The sequence below is a fragment of the Argiope bruennichi genome, chromosome 4 (genome assembly GCF_947563725.1).
Source record: "Argiope bruennichi chromosome 4, qqArgBrue1.1, whole genome shotgun sequence".
NCBI classification, from domain to species: Eukaryota; Metazoa; Arthropoda; class Arachnida; order Araneae; family Araneidae; genus Argiope; species Argiope bruennichi.
In genome coordinates this window covers 65,606,993-65,620,603 of record NC_079154.1, presented here as the reverse complement: position 1 = coordinate 65,620,603, position 13,611 = coordinate 65,606,993, and the positions used below count along the sequence as shown (strand labels likewise).

The 13,611-nt window shown below is 28.3% G+C and overlaps 1 protein-coding gene across 1 annotated transcript; it reads left to right on the top strand.

The window, feature by feature from the left end:
- Positions 1 to 716: 716 nt before the first annotated feature.
- Positions 717 to 12,489, top strand: LOC129966341 (uncharacterized protein DDB_G0290685-like). The gene is made up of 4 exons (XM_056080761.1): positions 717 to 722; positions 773 to 1,067; positions 6,269 to 6,992; positions 12,186 to 12,489. Exons 1-4 carry the CDS (start codon positions 717 to 719, stop codon positions 12,487 to 12,489), a joined length of 1,329 nt encoding a protein of 442 aa, XP_055936736.1.
- Positions 12,490 to 13,611: the final 1,122 nt, after the last annotated feature.

The window sequence follows — 13,611 nt, the reverse complement described above, 5'->3', positions numbered from 1 at the left end:
GTTGGAAAATTAATACTGGATAACAAGACTTCATTTTATAAAATTAGGTATTTGATTCAGTTTCTTGGACGATTAAAAAGAAATAAAATAAAAGCAAAAATAAATTTTTAAAAAATATATTAAATAGTCTTTATTTTTAATTAAATACTTAATAAGTAAAATATCACTAAACAATTATTTAGAAATCAAGTATAATGAAATCCTTGTTGTGAAGAATTCCTTTTGGATGCCCATGATGTGGTTTTGCTTCAAAATGCACCGTCCTTAAACTCATTTAATATAAAATTCTCAAATTTTGCGAAAACTCTCAAACTAGCGAAATTTTATATTCTTAACCATTTCAAACTAAAAATATTATCGTTAAATAAATAACCAGTCATTAAACCAATAACCTGTTCAAGATCTAACTGACAAAATCAGATTAATTTCATCTGTGCTGAAATAATTGGTTCAAGTGGAAAAAATATTTTAATTTCATTTTATTACAAAAGCAATTCTCGCATGTTTAATTCACATTTCAATCATAAAAATAGATTAATTTGATGTATTCATTACTTTGAATGCCTGCCACTTTCATTCGTATACCTTCAGTGGTGATGTCCATGATGATGCCCATGGTGATGTCCATGATGATGGTGATGATGCCCATGATGATGATCGTGATGACCATGATGGTGATGGTCGTGATGACCATGATGGTGATGGTCGTGATGACCATGATGGTGATGGTCGTGATGACCATGATGGTGTCTTTCTTCTACTGATCGTTTAGGGTGGTGGTGATGTCCGTGATGATGGTGATGATGCCCATGGTGATGATCGTGATGACCATGATGGTGATGGTCGTGATGATCATGATGATGCCTTTCTCCTACTGGTACTACTGATCGTTTATGATGGTGATGATGTCCGTGATGATGGTGATGATCATAGTGTCCATGGTGATTATGATGGTCATGGTGCCCATGATGATGTCTTGCTTCTAATGAGCGTTTGTGGTGATGGTGATGCCCATGATGGTGGTGATCATGATGTCCATGATGGTGGTGACCATGGTGATCGTGATGGTGATGATGATGCTTAGCTTCTGTCTTTTCTTCGGGATTTCCGAAGACATATTCGCAAATGACAAAGAAAGAAACAATAAAACAGATAAAGGAAAGAGAATGCATAATTTTTTAGAAATTACAAGGAGCCTGATCAAAGTAAAAATCTAAATGGAAAATATATTTAAACTTCGACTGATAGTTCAAAAGTGACTTTAAGTAGAAAACATCATGGCTTTATATACCAAATTGAATTTATGAGTTTCAAAACCAGTGGTTAAAAGTGCTTGGGTACGAATAATTGTAGCAACAATGGATAAAAGGAACTAAGGTAGAAAGGAAGCTCTCTAATAGTTATGCAATTCAATGAATTATTGATTTCTGTGTCAAGGTTCGCGTTAGAATTTTAAAATGGCACAAATCATTGAGCAATTTTTTAAAAAAATCTTGCCTACTGAAGCGTTATATTTGTGTTTGGGATTTGGATTTTCTGTTCAACAGTCTGTAATGTGCAAAAAGTTAATGAAATTTAATACATAAAAAATGGCATTTTTAATGCTGTTAATGATTTATTCCACCATTCCTTCCTAGTTCGTACAACAAAGTAAATAACCTATTGTTTGCTGAAAACATTTAAGATTTTTTTAAAGTTTATTTGCTGTTATGAAAAAACTTTTCCTGCTCATTTCCGTGGTTTAATTACAATGTTTCCATTCGTAATTAAATGTTGTATTATTGAAACTTCTATATTCAAGACGCATTGTAATACCTCAACTTTAATACCTCAATTTTGGTCGAATGAATTAAGACAATACTACGAAGAAATTTTAATTTGATGAAGATGACCACACATTCCACTATGTCCATCCACTGAACCAGTATTATTTCTAAACCGATGTGCAGATTAGCCACAAATTGCTTTCTGTGATGCTTTTTGGATTTTTTTTTTCTGAATGCTTTTGGATATTTCTGAATAAAATCTGAAAAGAGAAAAATGTTTTAATTTAAACTGTATTTTAATTTAATTTAAATTTTTAGTTTTGTATTTTACTTTTTTATGGAAAATAACTAGCTTGGGAATAGACTTATCGAGTATCGAATAACAGAATTTTTTAAATTTTAAATCTGCAATTAAATAAATCTGTTAAGTAATTTAAAATGCAAAAATTACTGAGAAACGTTTTAATATCTAAAATGTTCTTTATATTATTATAAGAACTAAAATAGCTATAAATGTCCCAAATAAGCTGTGACATCTAATTAAGAAGTTCAGTAAATTTATAGTGCAAGAAGTTCAGAATTTTATTATTATCAGACTGTAAACATTTAATTTAAAGCTTTACCATAATAATTTGGTGCTATTGTAGATAGGACACTATGTTGTAAATAGCACAAACATTTTTTAGAAATCTTTCAATCGATTTTAATAGCACTGAATAGCGAAATATTCATTAAAGAAGAGAACCTAAAATCGAATATTTATTTCAAAAAACAAATTTATTAAAGAGAAACAAGTGAGATTCGATAAATCAACAACGTTTTAAGAAAATAAAGTAAGATAAATGTATGAAATGTTATAACTACTTATTACAGGTTTAGTCTCTGCTACTCACCCATAAATAACATATATGTACATGTTAAAACTGAATAAATTTAACTAAAAAAATGCATCTTCAAAATATATATTAGTACTGATTTAAAATTTTAAGATAGTTTTTCCAAATACTACAAGAATACTATTTCCAGGAACCATAAGAAGATTTTGGTCACTCTTTAAAAGTCACTTGGAAGAAACTTGGTCACTCTTTTAAAAAAAAAAAAAAAAAAAAAAAAAGGAGCACAAGGAATTAAATTAATCCAAGAGATTTTCGGTTAGATTATTAAAAGTAAATAAAAAATAAATCTAAATTGGAATTTTAATTTTACTAAGCTATTTAACAAAATTCCAAATTTTCGTAACAATGAGCAGTTTTTAAAAATTGAAAAAAAAATTACCATCATCTAAAAAGGGGAAAAAGAAATTACAATCATCTAAACATCATTAATAATTTTCTTATTTTAACCTATAAATAACTATTTACAAATATTTTTGAATTAATAATAGAAATAATAAATGAAGCAGTTATTTTTCTTTCTTTTTCCTGGTAAAAAAAAACTTACCATAACTTAGGGAAGAAATAAAAATTACTTCACCGACGTGAACGAGTCTGTCTCAAGGCAGCGAGCAACGAGAAAATAGCTCCTGCCTATAATTCTATAAAGTTTACATAAATCGTAGGAAAAGCTTAATTTTTTACTTAAATTGTAGAAATGGTTTTTCTACCCAAACAAACAAGCCTTTATATAGTAGAATATATAGAAATACTCGAAATGAGCGTTTGAAAGCGGTTAGATATGGAAACTCCTCAACTAGACAAATCAGATTATTCAGAGTACAAAAAAAATTTCATAACCTTTTGCATGGAAACAAAATCCTATTTTGTATCATAATGTTACTGCTTTTCCTTTTAACTTTAGTGAATTGGTCGGGTTGATTTTTTTCCATAAATTGTATATTCTTATTAAATAATATCACTTCGTTCCTCTAGGTACAAAGATTTCTCGGTTTATACAAGTATACTATGAGTCGATTAAAGATTAGTTCTCAGAGTTGTCAAAACTTTCATTAAAATATTCTTTACAGATAGTTCTTTTCTATACGTGATTTTTCAGACAATTTTCTACTTTGCGAAGAAATATACTAGATTTTTAAATCTTATTTTTATCGATTCATATAGTGTTTAAAAGCAATTCCAGAGTTAATTACATTTTTATTTAAAACTGAAGAAACTTTTAGTAATTAATTATAGATGCCTTCATGTGAAAAAAAAATCAGCGCAATTCTAGAAATTAAATCATTATGTACTTTTTTTTGTGATAAAAACTATTTGCATTGTGATTTTTTCGAGATTTGATAACTTTTTCAAGCTGTACGGATATATCTGATTATTTGGAATCTTAAAAAATTAATGAATGAAAAAATTGATTAAAATCAAGATTTATGTATAATTCAAGAAATTCCAGATATTAATTTCAAGCTCCTTGGGTAATTATGAACAAAAACTAATCAGTAATAATCATCAAATACTTTTTAATTAAAAATCAAAATTTAATTTAAAAATGTTGAATAATATTCAGGCTTAAGTTCTCAAGAAATTATTTTAAAGCGGATTATTGAGATGGAAAATATTAGTGGAATAAACCATAATTCTTCTCTTAAAACAATTCACTTCTTTAGACAAATAGGCTATTTAAAGGCATTTTGAAAAATTTAAATGCTTTCCTATTTATTTTTATTACGTAAATTTAAGCTTTTATATACTATTTCATGTATTGTGAGACATGCATAACAATTATTTATTTTTATTACGTAAATTTAAGCTTTTATATACTATTTCATGTGTTGTGAGACATGCATAACAATTATTTATTTTTATTATGTAAATTTAAGCTTTTATATACTATTTCATGTATTGTGAGACATGCATAACAATTATTTATTTTTATTATGTAAATTTAAGCTTTTATATACTATTTCATGTATTGTGAGACATGCATAACAATTATTTATTTTTATTACGTAAATTTAAGCTTTTATATACTATTTCATGTATTGTGAGACATGCATAACAATTATTTATTTTTATTATGTAAATTTAAGCTTTTATATACTATTTCATGTATTGTGAGACATGCATAACAATTATTTATTTTTATTATGTAAATTTAAGCTTTTATATACTATTTCATGTATTGTGAGACATGCATAACAATTTTCCGGCATAGTTGGAATGAGAAACTTTTAATTCAGATTTTCTTTACAACGTGTCTGTTTTTCCAGTGAAAAGCAAAATTTAGGTAGGAGAGCAATTTTATTTGTTATACTTTTCAAAATATTTTATGATTATTAACAAGCACGAAATATTTCATTCTTAAAAGTTTAATACAAAAAGATTTTTTTTTTTGTTATTTCACTTATTGTTTTATTTACATCAGTTCAATTATAAGGCTCTTTAAGATTTAAAAATCTTATGAAAATATTGTGAACAACAAAATAATAATAATTAATTGTAAATATCTCTTAGAAAGTTTTTACACTTTTGTTCTGCCAATTTTTCAAACGTAACATGGAAACATAACAAATACTGAAAGAACAAAGGACTCCATCGGCATCACGTGACCATAAAATATTTAAAATTTTGCAGCATTCACAAATTTATTGACAGAAATAATGGTCATATAATCTCGGATAAAGTCGCGTGATCTCCCAATTGCAGGTGTCATTATCCTGCTACAAATGAAGTTTTACCCCCATAAAAACTGAAACAATATTCAAATAATTTTTGTTCATAAAACAATTTTCCATACTTTTTTATATCTTTTACGTCTTTATATAACTCTATGATAGTATTGCTTCAGATTCTTTAACAAAAACAAATAATTTAAACTTTAAATTAATAATGGGAGAGTTAAGAAAGAATGCATACTTTAAGGCTATGGAAAATGGTCGATAATAATGTAAAATATTTAAAAATAAATAAATAAGTAAAATTTATACAGCAGGTACTTTGAAGCAGTACGAATGTTTCAAAAATATCAATCATTTCAATGAATTTTTGGCCATAGAGTTCTGTTTATGTAAAGAAAATTTTGATACATCACAGCAAAAAAAAAATTATTAAATTGAATCAAAATTTATTCAATTTAACACTCCATTTCAAACACTTCATTTATTTAAATGGCACTTTATTTCAAACTATTTATATCCATTTTAGGATAAAATGCTTCAAATTTTTAATCTAGAATTTATTTCATCTTTAAATTAATTTTCAGTATGAATTTTTCACTCATGTGATGATATGAATTCTATTTCTGCATACAACAATTCTCTCTGTAATTTATTTACACTTTATTTCTTTTGTATTTATTGTAAAGGAAGTTACGGTTTTTTCCACCTGATTCTGAAAATGAATTATAAAATCATTTCCATAATAACAAAGTTATTTGATATTGATAAAACATCGTGAGGAAAAAATAATTGAAAGCTCAAAAAATAAGTAGGTATTATAAAATTATTTTAATTCTTGCCGAATTTCCAAAACACAGTTGACACATTCATCAAATTAATAAAACATCAGAATCATAAAACAGATTAACATAACGAAAAAAAACATTCAAAATAGAGCTGTGTGGCAGATGCTATTACATTTTTAATGGTGATGCCCATGATGATGTCCATGGTGGTGATGACCGTGATGATGATGATCATGGTGTCCATGATGATGATCATGGTGCCCATGATGGTGATGCCTTGCGTCAACTGAGCGTTTATGGTGGTGGTGATGTCCATGATGATGATGATGATGATGATGATGATGTCCATGGTGGTGGTGACCATGATGAGGGTCATGGTGTCCATGGTGGTGGTGATGATCATGATGCCCATGATGATGATGCCTTGCGTCAACTGAGCGTTTATGGTGGTGATGATGTCCATGATGATGATGCCCATGGTGATGGTGACCATGATGATGATGCCCATGGTGATGGTGACCATGATGATGATGGTCATGGTGTCCATGGTGGTGGTGATGATCATGATGCCCATGATGATGATGTCTTGCGTCAACTGAGCGTTTATGGTGGTGGTGATGTCCGTGATGATGATGCCCATGATGATGATCATGATCGTGATGTCCATGGTGATGGTGATCGTGGTGCTCATGATGTCCATGATGGTCATGATGATGTTTTACTTCTACCGATCGTTTATGGTGATGGTGATGTCCGTGGTGATGATGGCCATGATGATGGTGATCATGATGACCGTGGTGGTGGTGATGATGGTGCTTTGCTTGTACAGCTTTATCGGCTCTACCAGAGACATAATCGCAAACTACGAAAAGGGTGAATATCAAAAAGATAACGGAGACAGAATGCATGATTTCTTTCTATTTTTGTTTAGAATATAGTAAACTTGGTATGAATGAAAGAGAAATCCAAAGGTAGTAGAAGAGAAATATTCAGTTTTGGAACTGATTTATCTTCCGAAACATTTTGCTTTATATAGCAGATTAAATGAATGATTTAGATATATGTGCCATTAGTTGCTTGGCATAAAAAAAATGCATTACTAACAATGAAAATAAGATTAAAATTAGAACGATGTTCTTCGCCGGCACGTTCTGCAAGTGAAAAAGTTCTGAATTTCTATGTCAAGGTTTTGTTTAGGGTTTTTATTATACCACCAATCACTGAATTTTATTTTTTTAAATTTATCCAATGAAGCGTAAAAATCATTGCTTGCTTGAGTTTTGTTTTCTTTATCGCAGCAAATTTCTGCAGTAAGCGAAATTGTGTAAATAGCTCGGATTGTTGAAATTGGAGCAAATTTATTCTCACTTTTATAACTTCATACAATATAGCTACTTTTTGTGCTTTTGTAGAATAATTTGTAAGCAGGCATTTCTTTATGATTAGAATTCATTGAGTGCGTGGGAGGAGGTGATAATTTTACATTCTAAGGGGAAAATTAGCTTCGTAAATATCTCTAGCATTGTTTTCATAGCATTGTTTTCGAATTAAATGAAAAATTTTGAAATTTTTCATTTTAAACGCATTTAAAATCGACGGTATGGTTTTTACTTTGATAAAAAGCGATATATATATATAATATAGTGATCTGCATCAGTATCACATAATAAATATTTTATTCTTAACGTTTCAATAGTAGCTAAATATTATTGAGAAGAAATTTCAAGTTTAATTTTTCATTTCCTTTAAAGCTAATAAATTCTAGGTTTCTCACCAAAAAAATATGTTACACAGAAATATTAGAAATATTGTTTGAAGAAGTAATTGTACTATTCAATAGGCAATTCATTCTAAACAAATTATAGGGCAAATTCATTTAGAACAGAGTGAAATTAGCCTCCAAAACTTGAAATAATGATTATTTCATAAGTAAACTCAAATTAGTCAGTTAAATCATTAACTGCTCCTAATTATTCCTAGTTAATTCATTAATGTTTGTCCGTCCACTTCCATCAGATATTTTTGTGTGAAATCTCGAAAATACTACTTCACTATGCATTCTATATGAGAAAAAAGTGTGATAACGGGAGACAGTCCAACAAATATAGGGGTTTCTCCATTTTTTTTAATTGAAACTTGTTATTCTTAGACAGATCCTTAAAGTTGGTTTGCCCCCCCCCCCTATTTCGAATGAAATCTCAAACGCACTACTTCACTGCTTATTTTGTGTTTAAAAAAATCCAATCTCAAATATTGCATCAATTTCATCAATTTTTATTTCGTATTACAGCTTATAACCCCCAAGATACACCATGAATGGGCACCAATCAATACCCCCTTTCATTTTGAATATCACAAAATCGAATTTTTTCAGAACTTGCAAGCTTAGGAACTGCAGGGATTTCGCTAATTACTTTTATTATATTTCAAAAATAACTAATCAATTACATTACTATTATAACTAATCAATTACAATGTCAATGAGCAAGTATAATTTGAAGTAATTGTTTCTTTTGTTGTAATAAGATGTAATTCATTCAAGTTTGATGAAATAACTAAATTATTTTTGTTGATATGGTGGATGAATAGTTAATCACCAAAAGCGGCTAGTCAGTTTTATATTGCATTTTAATCCAAAATTATTCTTTCATTCATATACTGATCGTAACTTTTCATACATATAAATGTGAAAATGCATTTAATAGATAGTAAACTGAATAATTAAAAAAATTATAATTATTAGAATGCTTTTTCTTTCCTAGTTTCAAAAATTTCCTTCTTATTAAGAATGCCACCAATGTGCATATAAAAATAATATTTATGTTTACTAATAAGAACTCTAATACAATGCTGAAAGCTGCTTTATTTGGTGGTCTCTTACAACAAAAATAAAAATATATGCAATAGCAATGTAATATAGCTACAGCGATTTGGAAGTAAAAATAATTTATAATTAGAAAGCAAACGCAACTGCGAAAGCCATCCTCCTTGTTTATCTATTAGATTTAAGCTTTTTTTCACATTCAAATTTAAGTAATTCATAAATAATTTTATAAAAATTTTATATTTATTATTTTATGACTTTTAAATATTCTTCTGTTAAAAATATAAAGTGATCTCTTATAGATTATTTGCGCTTTCATGGTAAAGAGATTTTTTTCCATCAATAAAACACTCTTGTCGTTTGATACATAAAGGAAAAGAATGAGCAATCTAACCGACCAGGCTAGTGTTGTTTCATAAGATTTTTCACACTAATGTCTTATTAAAAAAGTTCACATCTTCTAAACTTTTATTTTTTTGCAGTGGATACTTTTAGATAGCTCGAAGCAATAATAACTCCGTACTAGAATATGAAGCTCACGAGTTTTAAATTAGACTGTGAAATAAAGAGCGTTCTTCAATACAATAAAATTTTTTCCAGTGCCACCTTTTCAAAATCTTAAATTTCTAATTATTGATATTTTGGTTTAGACAGTCAATATGGCAGATATTGCATAAATAAAAATGTAGAAAAAAGAAGAAAAATCTCTTGTCAGTTTAGTAAAAGGTTCATATAAGGAAATATTAGAGAAAATAAAGCCAATCCATGATCAATGCATTCAATTTTGGAATCCATCGTTTATTTTGCAGATGGAAAACACTGCACCTAGAGTACAAAAAAGTGTACTTGAACGTTAAATGCCAATATCGGTTACGTTGTCATATGATTGATAGCGCGTGAAATTCCTCAATTTCTTCAATCACTTTATATCTTCTGATAATCTGCATTAGAACTGATAATGTATACAATCATATCATTTGATGCATAGTTGATTTTGGTTCAAAATCGAAATCAGAGCGCTTTCAGTGATTCTCACCCTAAGATTTGCTCACTAAATAAACATTACGCAGCTCTTGTATGTTAACATATTTATTAAAAAATAACATAATGACTTTGCTACGAAACACAGTAATTATGTATTTTAAAATAAGCAATAAATAAAATAAAAGTGTCAGCCAATACGTACATATTCTTAGTATTCATTTTATTGCATCAGAATAATTTATTCAATTATAAATTGAATTCAACTTTTTTTCCTTCGTAACATTATCTTAAAAATATATTTATAATCAGTAAACAAAGTATTAATTTGTATTTTGTCACCAAATTCAGATGGTATCCCCTCTCCTCAACTTTGGAAGTTAAAATGATAAAAAAAAAAATAAAAAAAAATCCCATCCCCTCAACGTTCAAGTATATTAACATGCATTTTGACTGTAACTTTTTTTATACATTAGAGAAACTAACATGCATTTTATATATTAGTACTACTTTTCTTTTATGCCTTTTTCACACAGCTTGTGAGAAAACTTTCACGGAAAATTAATTTTCTTTAACCCTTTAAAGGGCCATTTTTTTCTAGTCATATTATGTTAAAATATTTTTAAGCTTAAAATTAGAAAAGGGATTCATTTAGCTTATTAGATAAATTTAATTTGATGAATTAATTAATTTGGTTAATTAATAATTAAGTAACAAATCAAGACACATCATTTAGTATGAGATAAAGAACTAAAGCTTCTAAGTTTCTGTCTTTCTAAAAAAATTTGTCAGAACTTATGCCAACCTACATAAATTCATGCAAAGATTGAGGAATTTGGTGGGAAGCGTACTTCCCACGGCGTTAGAAAGGGTTAAAATATTATTATAACTCCCTGAAAGATCATAATACCTATCTGAAAGATATTTTTTAATTTATATATTTTTTATCTCTATTTATTCTCCTTTAAATAATTACTGCATGCTAAATTTACTAGCATAGTTTACGAGAGATAGTTTATCTCTCGTTAACGTAGTATAAATGCTTGGAAAGAAAAAGTTCAGGTCTGCTTTCGTTCATAGCCATCGAATTACAATTCAAAATTATGAAATCAACCACAAAATAACAATCCTGTCTCATCAAAATGAGATGTTAGTTTAAAGGAACTAAGTTAAAAAAAGCATCTCAAATGTTATCGTTCAGATACTAAAATTTTAATTGTGTTTCTAAATGCTTCTTCAGCACTTTTGTCTTCATGTAACTGAATCAACTTTTCACGTTTGAAAGAAATCATCAGACAATTCTTACAATTAGTTTTAATTAAAAGGTTTGTTTGTAAAAAATCATTTAATGACGATTAGAAAATTTCTAGATTTATAATTATGTGTCAATTTTTCAATTCCTACTATTAGTTCACATTCACCTTATATATATTTATATATCTTGTTTCAATTTTCAATCGTTAATAAAATACTTTTTATTCATCCACTCAAGTTCAAATACATTTTTTTAAACTTGTTGTGGATGACATTTGATGTTAATACAGTTTTTTAAAATATTAATTCACTAAATATTAAATTTAATTAATTTTTAATATTTAAAAAGAGTTTTAGTAATTTGAAAATCTAAATCAACAGGCAGTAGCTCAATCGGTAAAATGCAAGGATTTCAGTATTTTTCACGTGAAGGTGAAAAATGCGAGTTCAATAATTGCGAAAGTAGGAATTGACCTTATATTTTTTTTATATTACTTGTTAATTTTAAGTCTATCATGTTATAATTTAAATGACAACCATCTTGAAATAAAAATAAATTCCGCAGCTTTTTATAAGAGATTTTAATCTGCTGTTTTGCTAATTACATGTTTTTAACTCTCTAAATAGAAGATATTTTAAAATACATTTTAAATTAAATGATTAAAATTATAATAATTTAAGAAGGAGTCAACATCGAAACAACTTCTATTCCAAAACTTATCTCTATGAATTTTCACTTTTTATTTCGGTGTTTTCTTGTTTACAACTCTCTCCTGCACATCAAATAATTCTAAAATTTAAAATTCAAGTTGTCTCAAAAGAAGTAACTACACTGAAGAAACGAATTTAAAAAAATATTTTTTATTATACTCGTTTCAATAAGAGTGCATAATATATCCATAACACTTCTTCATAACAGATATTAAAATAGATTAGTATTCCTCTAATCAATCAAGGTACATATGCATATATGTGAAGATCTGTTATTAGTTATATTGTACATTTAGTGGTGATGATGACCATGATGGTGGTCATGATGACCATGGTGATGATGCCCATGATGATGATGGTGATCATGATGCCCATGATGGTGGTCATGATGACCATGATGATGGTGATGATGTCTTTCCTCTACTGAACGTTTATGGTGATGATGATGTCCATGATGATCATGGTGATGATGATCCCCATGGCGGTGATGGTGGTCATGATGCCCATGATGGTGATGGTCGTGGTGGCCGTGATGATGATGGTGATGGTGCTTTGCTTCTAATGCATTTTCAGGTTTGCCATAAACAGAATCACAAATAACAATAGCGGCAATGATCAAGCAGATGATGGAAAACGAATGCATGTTTTCTTAGGATTCGTTTAAGGTTTAAAGGAAATCTGAAATAAACGATTTATCTTGCTCAAAGGATATTTTCGAACTGACTTCTTAACAAATTTTGTGGCTTTATATATTAGTCTGAATGCACAGTTTTAAAATGAGTATCATGCTCCTGTTTTCAAAGAATATTCTTAACAATGGAAAATAGAAAAAAAATAGATTTAAAGAAAACGGTACGAATTTGTACTTAAATTGACACAGTAAGAAAGCAAGTTCAAGGTTTTTATGTCACGGACTTTATTTTGTTTTTAAACTGTGGTGAGCTATTCAATGTTTTTTACCAGAAGTATTGTCCAATGAAGCGGTAATTGAGTTTTTTTGTTTATCTTTTGACTGATCTATTTTCTGTTGTCCGACTGGAGAATCAATGTATCAAGCAACGTCATTTACCAAACAACACTTTCTGCTATATGTATCGATATATCATCACTGTGTTTGTCTTTTTTGAATAAAATCTCGGTTTCTACAGTTTCTAGACAGCTCATAAAGAATAAATGTTAAATTTAGATTAAAATAAAACATCTTTGACATTTGCTATTCACGAATTGCCGTTTTCAAAGCTTTTACACAAGCGGTTGTGGCTTTGCCTGGTTTCACAACATAAAACGTATTTGTTGCGTGAGTATACAAATTGATTCTGATGCAATGCATGAAAAAACACGGAGCTGAAATTGAGCTGTTGAATTTTTCATTGGTATAATTTAATAAAAAAAAACTAAATAGATAGATTATGGTATAAAGAAATATTATACAACTTATATATGATTTTCTATTAATAAATTTTAATTTTTGCAATTAATTTCAGATTATTTGCTATAATCTTTTCATGATTATATTTCATCTTCTATTTTCTTTCTCTATTTCAGTATTAAAAAATGAAAAATGATCCGTTTTGCTGAAGTCCTTAGCATAGCATATTTTAAAATCTATTTTCTGTAGTATATCAAACCTTTGAAACCATTAGAGGGTATTGAAAATAAGACGTAATAAAAAGGTTTAGCACCTAAACTTTACTTGAAATGTTATATTATTCTATGTGGACA

What these genes read in the sequence shown, in the direction of transcription:
- LOC129966341 (XM_056080761.1), top strand. An exon ending in TGACCATGGTGATCGTGATG is followed by an intron (nt 1,068 to 6,268) that starts GTGATGATGATG and finishes CATTCAAAATAG; the next exon opens with AGCTGTGTGGCAGATGCTAT. An exon ending in AATCGCAAACTACGAAAAGG is followed by an intron (nt 6,993 to 12,185) that starts GTGAATATCAAA and finishes TTGTACATTTAG; the next exon opens with TGGTGATGATGACCATGATG.